This window comes from Lonchura striata, chromosome 5 (genome assembly GCF_046129695.1).
Source record: "Lonchura striata isolate bLonStr1 chromosome 5, bLonStr1.mat, whole genome shotgun sequence".
NCBI lineage: Eukaryota > Metazoa > Chordata > Aves > Passeriformes > Estrildidae > Lonchura > Lonchura striata.
Window position 1 is genome coordinate 52,129,416 of NC_134607.1, and position 11,174 is coordinate 52,140,589.

The 11,174-nt window shown below is 48.8% G+C and overlaps 1 protein-coding gene across 1 annotated transcript; it reads right to left on the reverse strand.

Moving 5' to 3' along the window:
* Positions 1-4,755: 4,755 nt before the first annotated feature.
* Positions 4,756-9,563, reverse strand: DUSP6 (dual specificity phosphatase 6). The gene is made up of 3 exons (XM_021528017.3): positions 8,660-9,563; positions 7,671-8,108; positions 4,756-6,267 (listed from the first exon to the last, which is right to left on the reverse strand). Exons 1-3 carry the CDS (start codon positions 9,060-9,062, stop codon positions 5,960-5,962), a joined length of 1,149 nt encoding a protein of 382 aa, XP_021383692.1. The 5' UTR covers positions 9,063-9,563; the 3' UTR covers positions 4,756-5,959.
* Positions 9,564-11,174: the final 1,611 nt, after the last annotated feature.

An 11,174-nucleotide genomic window follows, 5' to 3' on the forward strand; every position in this document is an offset into this window, starting at 1 on the left:
GTACCTACTGAACAACTAATATGTTTTCACAAATACTGAATACTAGTGCTTTCAGTCTGATTTTGGTAAGATGTCATTTCTCAGCAAAGGCAAAACACCTTCAAACTATAAAAGAATTTTTGCCTTGCTTAAACCGCTAGCCAGCAATGTTTTTCAGAAGGCTTAACTTGCAGATGGGAATATATCTCCTACAGGGTTGAGGTCAGCAAGAAAAAAAAAAAAAAAAGAAAAAACAGACATCTATAATACCCAGAAAAGTTCATTAAAATAAAAGTCTGGAAGTTAAGCAAGGACATTGTCCTTTTGGGAAGATGGAAGGTCTTGAGAGAACTTTGCAGAACTCTTGTGTCTCTGGCAAAATGAGCAAAGTGGTTCACAATGGTCTCTACATTATGGTAAACAGACCTCCCATGTATCATCATTTTGTGTTCTGGTATCTACAGTAATAAAATAGCTTAGGGATGGGAGAGTGCCAGCATTTTCGTACGCTTCCTGCGTCCTGGGGATCACAGCTGTGAAAGAGAGCACTTTCTGTTGTATCTCTCAAATATAGTCCTGAATGCAACATCTGTCATTAAGAAATATTTCTTAAGCAGACTCCATACCCCCCTTTTCCATCTGATAATCATCTCCTTGTGTTTGTGGTAAGTCAACATCCTTCATCTTTGCCTTATGAGGAAAAGCTATGGCTGTGAGCACTTCAAAATTCCCTCAGCGCTTGCAGATCCCTACGATAACAGACAACAGAAAGCATCTAGCACTGTTTTTTCCTTTCCTTACAGAGACAAGCACATCGCTCAAAAGAGGGCAGCTCCCATACCAGCCTTCTGTCTGTACTATCTGCTAAGTTACAGCACATGCTTATCTCTCAAATTTGGCAATGAAGAAAGGAGACGTACGATGCTGCACTCTCCATCTCTGGCTGTTGCAGGGGCAGGAAAGGGCAGAGTTTGTATAACCCAAGTCATCACACACCATGAGAAAACACCAATGGGTAGTCCTTATTTCCTTTTGGCTACAAGGTGTTTGGAGCAAACTCAGAGACCTTTCTTGAATGCAGCATCTCACTGAAGTCCCAGAGTACCCCATATGTGCTTCCAGGGGGACAATGGAGGGGGGTGGCCCCATACTTGTGTTCTTGGGGTAACTGAGCAATGCTGAGCATGCATACCCAGGTCTAGGGGGGCATGGAATTGAGCTTAACAATTTGTTCCACCAGTTTCACTCAGGCAAAGCTTTCAGTGATTTATAGCAGTGTGGAGAGAGGGCTTAAGCTGTAGTTTTGTTTAAACGTTCACATACAATTGTTTTTCCTGGAGCTCTGAATAAAGTGTCATCATGCTTCTCAACAGGGAAAAATTTTTGGATAAGCTTTTCAGAGAAGCTGAAGAAATGTTATCCAGACACGATTGTTAAACCTGGCTTCAGTTTTGACAGCAGAGCTGCCTTTGTTGGACACATTTTCCATCTCGCCACTTTCCTCACCACTCCCCTCCCTTCAAATAGGGAATCAGTGCCCTCTGACATTGGATAGGCCCAAAGGAAACACTGCTTCCTCATGCCTGCCTTCTCTGTTAGCAGCAACTACAGAGAGAACCCAGGGAAGCCATGTGGGGCCAAGTCTACACAGAGAGGGTGCAGAGCCATGGCATCTGCTAGGAAGTGGCAAGAGGACAGCAGTAGTGTTTTCTTACTTTTTCCTCTAAAATATACCATTCCTGTAGCTCACTATAAATGACTGAGCCCATAAGACTCATTCTGTTTTTTCACTGTGAAAACAAAGAGGAGCAGGCAGGTTTAAAGCTGGCAGAAAGACGAGTTTGTTTAGGAAATACGAGGAAAACAGCAAGAGAATAACAGAGAAAAGAGAGAGGGTAAGAATACAAAGGAAAAGTTGGAACTCTGGAGCTTAGAAAAAGACCTGTGGAAAATTAGATGGCATGGGAGGAAAAGCAGCATTCAAAAAAAAAAAAAAAAAAAAAAACAAGAAAGAATATGGGGGAAATTATGGCTATTACATCAAAAAACTGAGAGAGTTAAGACATTTTGAAAGGAGGTATGGAGCAGTTTGGAAAGGGTGTGAATGGAAAAGAGGAAATCAAGAAGCAGAACCAACACAATGAGTTGCATATTGCTATTGCACAGAAAATGAAAAGTAAAATGTGCACACAAACATAAATGGAAACCTTGACCTTACCAGAGCAAACGGGACAGGATGCCACAGGACACAATTTCATCCTTTGTATTTAAAGGTAGATGGGTCATGTGAGAGAGCTCTGATCACTCCTAAGAGTGCATTTTTCCTTCCTAGAATCTCCACAACTTTGGAAGCACTTCCTTACCTCGCATTACTACGCTATAATATGAAGAGGCAGGTTGTGATTTTGTTAGCTGCAAAGGGCAGACATTTCTCCTCCTTCCTTCTATAGACACCAGGCCTGTCCCTACATGCACAAAGGATTTATTCTCCCCTTCACAAATTACTTTACCAGCTGAGGAACTGTAATAGCTGCCAAATCCCTCAGAAGTCTGAGACCTCTGCCCCATCCCAGCATGGACTGAAATGAAGCAGGGGACAGAGGAAGTGAATTATTTTGAAACGAGTGCTGGAGAGGGGACAGATGGAGTAACCAGGACACACACTTCAGAAGTAAGCAGAACCCAGGCTGAGAAAAGCTGGCAAGTGCTGATGTAGGATGAGCCATTCCCTGCACCATGCTCGGACAGTTATTTGGGAATGTCTGTGGGGAGGGTGAACATTGTGGGTTAGAGCTCGCATCACTTTTCCTCCAAACCTCTTATAATTCGGAGCTAGCCTATGACTGAACACTCCCAGCAAAATCAGACCTTGAACCAGGTTTGGGGTTGGCTCTACTTGTAATTTGGGGCTGTCTGTGACCAAAGTTGCTTCATGCAGTCTGGTTCAAGTTCAGCCAAGGGTCTGAAACAGCCCTGCTTCAGGCGTTGCTCAAGGAAAAATCTGGAACAAGTTTTCAGCCTGACTCTGCTGTGTGTGTGTCTGTCTGTGAGCAAAGCTCTTCTGTGCTTGCTTGTCACAAAAAATGATGAATTGCAGAAGTACCCATTTGGTGTTAGTCATTTGGTGCAGCAGGAAGGAAGCAGGAAGCCCTTGTGAGCATTAACTTTTCAAAGCAGTTTGCAAAAAAAGCCAAAGCTCTTCTCCCCTGGGCTACACAGCCACATAGTGATCTTTACCTCCTCACCTTAAGGGGCACCTAGTCACAACTAACATTCACAGCTCCTTCAGCCGGAAGTATTCACCCGGTGCAAACAGCTGAGGCATTTGGTGTCAGCCCTTTCCCTGTGCAAGGCTGTAACAAGGGGGAGGGAAGAGGAGCCTTACACTTGCCAAACGGGAGAGGTCTGATTGCACTCAACAGGTTCAGTTCACGCTGTGACCCTGCCCGGCTTCCTGCTATTCAGATGTGTTACTTCCCCTTTGTGGTAATGGCCTGTGGCAGCCGGCCAGAAAACACTATTAATTTCAGAAGTGGCCTGACAACAAACCCATAGCGAAACGAGAGGAAGTGGCGGGGAGGCCATCTGTTAACTTCAGCAGAACAGTAGGGACACAACTATGTAGGTTCTACAAGGGAAGCAGATTAATAATCCACAGAGGAAACTGGCTAAAATTATCCACAGACCATATTAAAAAAAAAAAAAAAACAACAAAAAAAAAAAACCAAAAAAACCAAACAAGGGAGTCACTTGAGCTGCAGCTGGACAGGAAATTGCTAGAGCTGCTTGCAAATCTCCACTTTGAACAGAACAGCACAGGGAATGCCAAGAGCGGAAACCGTTCAAAACTGGATTAGCACAAGCCAAGTTTAACTGCAACCCACTTCTACTTTCACAGTTTATGCACTCAATCTAGGCCACTGCATGAGACACTGACTCACTTTTTTCCCATGTTTTGTTTGCATTTCATTTCACACACTTGCAGTTTCTAAAATTACTTCAAATGTGCTTTGGCTGCCAGGAGTTCTGCAGTACCTCAGCCGACAGCCCCAGCCCCTCACTGTGGTACTGCACACAGATTTTGGCACCACCCTGCCTTGGGCCAGTTATCATCAGGAAGGATGCTAATGAATATAAGTTGCAGCAGGAAGTTTTGCAATTGCTATAATCCCCCTTTTTCCTTCTGCAGAGACTGAACTGCTTGAAGGGTCCAAAGAGGAAATGAGGTGACTAAGAGTATATATAGACTTTTTCTCCTATCCTTCATTAAGTTGCAAGGTGGCCGACCGAATGGCAGCAGAAAAATCATTTACAGGCAGACTATTGATGAATCTCTGTGAAATGAGATCCTGCCAGACAGCTAAGCAGAGCATGAACCTATCTCCTGGCATCTGTAATAGTGACCAAAATTCCTAAACAAAGCCAGAAAACAGCAGCTCCTTACTTTTAATAATAAAATAAAAAATAATAATGAGAAGAAAAATTATGGCCCAGAGTCAGGTGCATCCCTAGTATAGCAAAGAGATGCTGGAATATTTTGTAATTAACCTAAAGGCTTTCAAAAGCATTCCCTTCACCAAAGCAAGATGAGAATCTAGCACATTCACTGTTTATTCATTTAGGCACCAGTGGACCAAAGGGGAAATCAAGGTTTTATTGTCTTAGGGGGATGTACAAAAGCTATTGAGAGCAATTATTGCCTTTAAACATAACCATATGGGTATGTGCAATTAACCACAACTACACAGACAGGAAACGAGGAATAAACCAGTCAGCTTCTCCATAGCCAAAAATAGTTATTTATTTATTAATAATTTAAGGTTTTACATTCTTATAATAAATTCCATCTTAAAACTTTTACACTGTGGATTACTCTCCCTTATTGGCAACCATGTGCAGGTTCACTGTGCGTACACACAGGTACAAATGCTCGCACATACTTCCAGTTTTATACAAAAAAAGATGCAAAATATTGCATTTGAGGTGAAGCTCCCTGAAGAATTTGTACAGAGGTAATGCACTGTTTAGCACATCTGTAAGTTTTAAAAAGTGATCAGAAATCTTTCGCATCCAAAGACAAATCTCCTCCAGATGATCTATTTACAAAAGGTAAGGCAAAAAATTAATTTAATATAAATATATATATATATGTATATATATATATATCATAGGGAACCTACATCAAAAGAATGTGGAAAAAAATCACCACAAGGAAAAGAAAGATATATGAAAGAAGAGACTCTACTTGCTCACAAAACCTGATCTGCAAACTTCTCACCATTGCCATTTCTCCCTCATGGAAAGCTTGCTTCAATAAAATTCAGCATGCTGCAAATATACTCTTTGCAATCAAAATAAACAAACAAACAAAGCAAAATTTATGAAAATAACAAAAACACAGGTGTCCCTTGGATTGATTTCTTGAGTACATGTGAATTAAGAAAAAAAAAAAGCAAATAAATTTAAGGTTAAATATTTACATTTATCAAGTAGAATACTACCAAGCTCCTAGCAAACAAGTACTCCAAATACACTAAGCTGAAATCTTTCTTTGGCTCCTCTAAATTAAAACAAACAAACAAACAAAAATAACCAGTCTTCACTGAAGACAAAGATGTGTGTCACAGATCTGAGAGCAGAGGGCAGAAGGACAGTTCCAGCCTCTAGAGAACACGTGCCCAGCCTGTCCAGCCTCACCCTACCCACGGGAAGTCCTCGGACCCTGGCTACTGCCCAAGCAGGGACGACCACGCTGCCCACCTGCTGCCTGGTCACCACGGTCCTGCCCAGAGAGCTTGCCACATCCCCTCCCTTTGCAATAGCCGATTCCGCACTGTGTAACCTTTCGTTGCCTGCACTGGCAGCTGCTTTTTAACAGCAGAGGCCAGAAAGAGAAAGCTGCATTTCTTTATCACTGCCAAAGAGAAACCATTGAGGAGTGATCCCATGAAATGGACAGGAGAAGGGAGGCGGTGGGAGCTCACGTGGACTGCAAGGAATCCACCTGGAAGACGTTCTGGTTGGAAGGGGTGGTGAAGTACAGCTGCTGGTTCGGCACTCGATTGTCACAGGGGCTGCTCAGTCCCAGAGTCCGCTCAAAGTCCAGCAGCTGACCCATGAAGTTGAAGTTGGGTGAAATGTTGGACTTCTTCATCTTGACAATATCATAGGCATCATTCATGGACAAGTTCAGCTTCTGCATGAGGTAAGCCACCGTCACTGTGACCGAGCGGCTGATCCCTGCTAAACAATGCACCAGGACGCCGCAGTTCTTCCCCCGTGCTTCATCTGTACAAAGAGGCAGAGAAGGACACGTAAGACAGAGAGTTGGTAACTGATCTCCTAACACAAATGAGATTAGTATCAAGGAGGAAGAAAGTACAATTCTGATCCCAGTGGCCAGCAGTGCAACTCAAGAGTTAACTTTAGCGGCTTAAAACCAGGACAAGAGAAAATCCATTCCCCCTACTACCCAAGTCCAAGAGCTGAGAAAACTAAGAATGAGACAAAGGGAGCAGCACACGCTGTTTTAAAAGTCAGTTTTAAAATACAAGGTTTTGCCTGGAGATTTGCCTTTAAATTCTCACAGTCCCCTTGCCCCAGCATGGAAATCCTGCAATATGTCACTGAAAGGCTTTATACAGACCAGCAGACTGCAAAGGTCTATTAAATTATTCTCCAACTGTTGTGCAGCTAACAATGGAGGTATTCAGGCATTTTAAAAGAATGAGGGAAGTCACAGGGGACAGCCCATTAGGAGGAACAGGATGTCAACATTGGTTGAAAATGGGTTCCTTTGTAATAGGAAATGCATTACAATGCCTGGAGATTAGTTTCTTTGTGGCTTCTAGCCCACATTTCTTCCTGCTAGGCTCAGATTACCTACATTCTCCACTATTACCGGTATCATTCAACCGGATTACAGCACAGCTTCCCAACAGATAATGCAATGCCCACCCCACCGCACACCCCGATGGGGCAATTTGAGTCCTCCCCAAAACGAAGGAGAGTGCAGATTTTAACCAGAACTCCTTGGGCCCGAGGGTACAGATTTCCGTCTGACGGCCGGCTGACCGAGGCACTGAGCCCGAGATGTATATCATTATTACCACGAGTTTTAATTTAAACTCCGGCTATATATTTGCCAGGGACACCGCTTATTCATAACTTCAAAGCTATTCATAATTGAAAAGTTAAAGTTAGATTCCCAGATAGCTCCTTTTTCTTATACTACTCTTCAGTAACTTCAAGGAAAAAAAAAAAAAAACAAAAGCAAACAACCCCAAAAACCAACATCAACAAAGAGAACAGTCAAATAAGCCATCAACCCCAGGCTCATTTGCCCCCCCGCCCTCCAGGAAACAGTTTAAGAATATACCCCAACATGCACGGGGCTCAGTCCCCAGCTCCAACACAAATGACTCAAGGAGGAATTCCACAGCCAGACAATTCAGGTATGCCTGTGCTACCCTGCAAAGGTCGCTTGCAATTCACCAGGACTTCTCAATAACACCCCCAAACAGTCCCCAACAACCCCTCAACTTAAGCCGGCTTTACAATCAGAGAACAGGCATGCCCCAGAGACGGCCATAAATGCTGCTACCGCTTCTCGCCCGAAATTCACGAATTCTGCAAAATATAACGAATTCTGCCGCTTGACATGTAGATGTTAGCAAGTAATCGGGTCTTACCTATAAAGGAGATGGCCTCAGGAAAGAACTGAGACAGATTTTGGCTCCAGTGGTCAGAGATCGGGATCTGTTTGTACTTGAATTCACCGGCGTTTTCGAAGAGATTAGGCAGGTTAGGAGTAACATTCAAGATATATTTAATGCCGAACTCTTCTAAAACATCCAAATTAGTGGAGTCCTTGGCACAGCCTAAGTAGAGGTAGGGTAAAATCTCCACCGGAAAAGAAGGCTGGTTGTTGGAAAGAGGGCTGCCATCGGAGTCGGTGGCACTATTGGGGTCTCTGTCAATGTCAGATTCAATGTCGGATGAGGAATCGGAGCTGATTCGGAGGCCTCCCAAGCCCAGCACTGGCAAAGGAGGAGAGCTGCTGCTACACGAACTGTCTAGGTTAGTTTCACAGTGCAAGGCGAACTCGGCCTGGAACTTGCTAAAACCACCTGGAGAGAAATGCAAAGAGGAGAAAATGCAACCTGATATAAGACGATATGTCGACTTACTTCCCTAGTACAGTCCTGTCTGCAAAGAAGCATCTGTTTTGCACCCTCTCAAGCTCCGGAAAAAAGACGAAAGAAAAAAATGTTACACTCACAACGCAGACAGACTAACTTAAAGGAAGGGTTAAGAAAATCGTCCGCTGAGGTGCAGGGCTCAGCACATTCAAGATTAAAGCTCTGTACCGCTTTGCCCTGCGGAGACCGCTGGAGAGGTGTCTCGGCAGCAATTCCTTCTGCCCAGGCTCATGCCGGAATCCCGTTAGCCCTGTCCTCCCCACGCTGCCACAGCGATTTCAGACATCAAGGCTTCTTTAAACAATGCGAAGATAAGGGGGGGAGAAGGGGAGAGAGGTGTGGAGTAGGAGGAAAAGCCCCCTACCCAGGTACTCTCCTGGCGCATCAATCCACTACCCGGGGAACGCTGCAGACCGCATCCCCCCCTCCCTCTTACCCGGGCAGAGATTTCTCCCCCAACCCTAGACGACCCTTCTTACCTTCCAGATAAAATGCCTTGCAGCCTTCATCTTTGAGGCGCTTCAGGAGCAGCCCCAGCACGGATTCGCCGCCAGTGTTCTCGTTCCAGTCGCGGCTGTGCTCGTCGTACAGCACTACGGTGTCGGTGCCGCACCGGCGGGCGAAGCGCTCCCTGTCCTCCTCGCTGCTGGCGACGAGGGACCGCAGGGGCAGGTTGCCCTTCTGCAGCCGCCGCAGCATGATGCCGGGGATGGCCACATTGATGGCCGACTCGATGTGGGACGACTCGTACAACTCCTGCGGTCGACAGTCCATCAGCAGTAGCCGGTCGTTGCCCATCTCCAGCTGCTCGTTCAGCCACGCCACGGATTTACTAATCGCCATTTCCGACGCGAAAGGGACGGGTCTGAACGTATCTAGCATGAGGAAGGACGGGGGGAGCGGAGCGTGCTCTGGAAGCGCCCCTCTGTCTCACAGAGGCATGCGGCTGGCTCGGCGGGCGGGCTGCACCCCTCTAACTCCGCACAACTTATCTCCCTCCGCCCCAGGAAAATGAATCACGCAGGCCCCCCCGCGTCGCTTCCCCCGCGCCGGGCGGCGGTGGAATCACGGGGAGGGAGAAGCAGCCCCGGCCCCGGCGTGTGTGTGAGTGTGAGCGCGCGTGTGTGTGCCTGCGTGCGCGCAGCCAGCCTGCCCTGTCTCCTCTTTTTTCTGTCAATGAATCCCTGAATGAACCTGCCTAATCGCCGCTGCAGCCCGAGCCCTTGGGCTTTTCCTCCGCCGCGAGTGAATGAAATCCAATTAACGTGCCGCCGAGCGGGGCTCCCCGGCTCAGCATGGAAGCGCGGCGGCGGCGGCGGCGGCGCCCCTTGCCTTGCGCTCCCCTCCTGCGCCGTGCCGCGCTGCCCTCGCCGCCCGCAGCGGCCCGCGGCCCGCGCAGCCCGGCGGCTCTCAATGGGCAGCGGCGCGGCTCCGCTCAATGGATACATTCTCCGCCGCAGCCAATGGGGGCGCGCGGAAGGGGCTGTTGCCGCGGCGACGGGCCGGCTGGAACAGGTTGTGTTGATGAATCGTTAATGAGTTTGTCATTCACAAAAACGGAAAGGAATTTCCGCTCCGGATAAGCCGAGTGCAAACAAGCGGCAGCCGCGGCGCGGCGGGCGGGGGCGGCGGGGGCAGGTGAGGGGGCGCGGCCCGGCGCTCCCCCCTTCCCTCCGCCAGCACCAGCCGCGGGGCGGCCGTAGCAGCCGGCGGAACTAATGGCGCTTTTTCTTTTCTCTCTCTCCCCCCGTCCATATTTTTGCTCCCTAAATGATACCCCGCGGGGGCCGGCCGCGTTCCCCCCAGTTCCCCCGAGCTGATCGTGGCCCGGCTTTTCATTAGGGCGTTCCGGGAATCCCATTTTTAGGGAGGCGGGTAGGCTCTGTCCTCGTCTGATCTCTACGGGGGTGAAGAGTAAACCCCGAGCTAATCTCTTCCTACGCGGCGCGGCTTTATTCGCTGCACGCAGCGCAGCTGGGGAGCCGGCCCCGCCGCAGGGGCAGCCCGCAGGCGCTCCTGCTGCAGCCCGGGCGGCCACCCCACAAACGTGAGCAGGGAAAGTGGCCCGGCCGGCTCCTCCGGGTAGCCTGTGATTGAACCGCGCTCGCCCGGCCGCAGCTGAGTCCACGAGCCCGCAGCCAGTGCCGGGGCTCGGGAGCGCCGGGGCCGCCGGCAGCACGGCGGGGTTCGGTGCGGCCCCTCGCACCTGGCAGCGCCCGCGCTGGCGGCCCCGGCTGCCGCTCCGGCTCCTCCTGCGGGTGGGGCACCGCCGCCGCCGCCGTGCTGCGCTTCCCCCCGTACCGCCGGGCGGAAGGGCGCTGCTGTCCCCGCCGCACCGGGAGGCGGAGGGGAGCGCCGGGCTGCGGTGCCCGTCGGAGCGGCGCCGGGGTAGCGGGGGCCGGGGGCAACCTGGGGCCGGTGCGCTGGGGGCGCCGCGGGGCCGGAGGCTGAGCCGGGAGCGGTGGTTCCAAGGTGCGGGTTAGCAAATGGGTAAGAGGAAAGCGAGGAGCGACAATAAATCAGGAGAAGCCTGGCCTAAATGCTAATCCTACCACCAACATCTGCTTTGAAGTAAAATTGTTCAGGAGAGGCTAATCTCTCTTCCACTGCTACTGCCCTTCAGGGCTCACTGCTTTTAACCCCAGCTGAAGGAGGTTCTTTAGGTAGTGAGTGACTCGAGAGTGTGACCCTGGGAACAGATCGTTGCATGGGCAGTCCTGTGTCTTCCACAAAGAAAATACCCGTGATGTTAAAGTTGGCACATCAGTCGCTGCAGTTTCAAGCAAGACTGACACCCAGATGGCATTAACGACATCCTCCCCAGCAGGGATTTTGAGAGGATCCCTTCTTGCTACCTTTTTCAGGGGGTTGAAAGTAGGACTGAAGTGTTACACAAACCTTGCCTCACCCCTTAGTCATGAAATTTCCTTGACCTGATGTTCAACTCACTGGGCACACCACACACTCTGTCCCACAGCTCAGTGTGGGCAATTT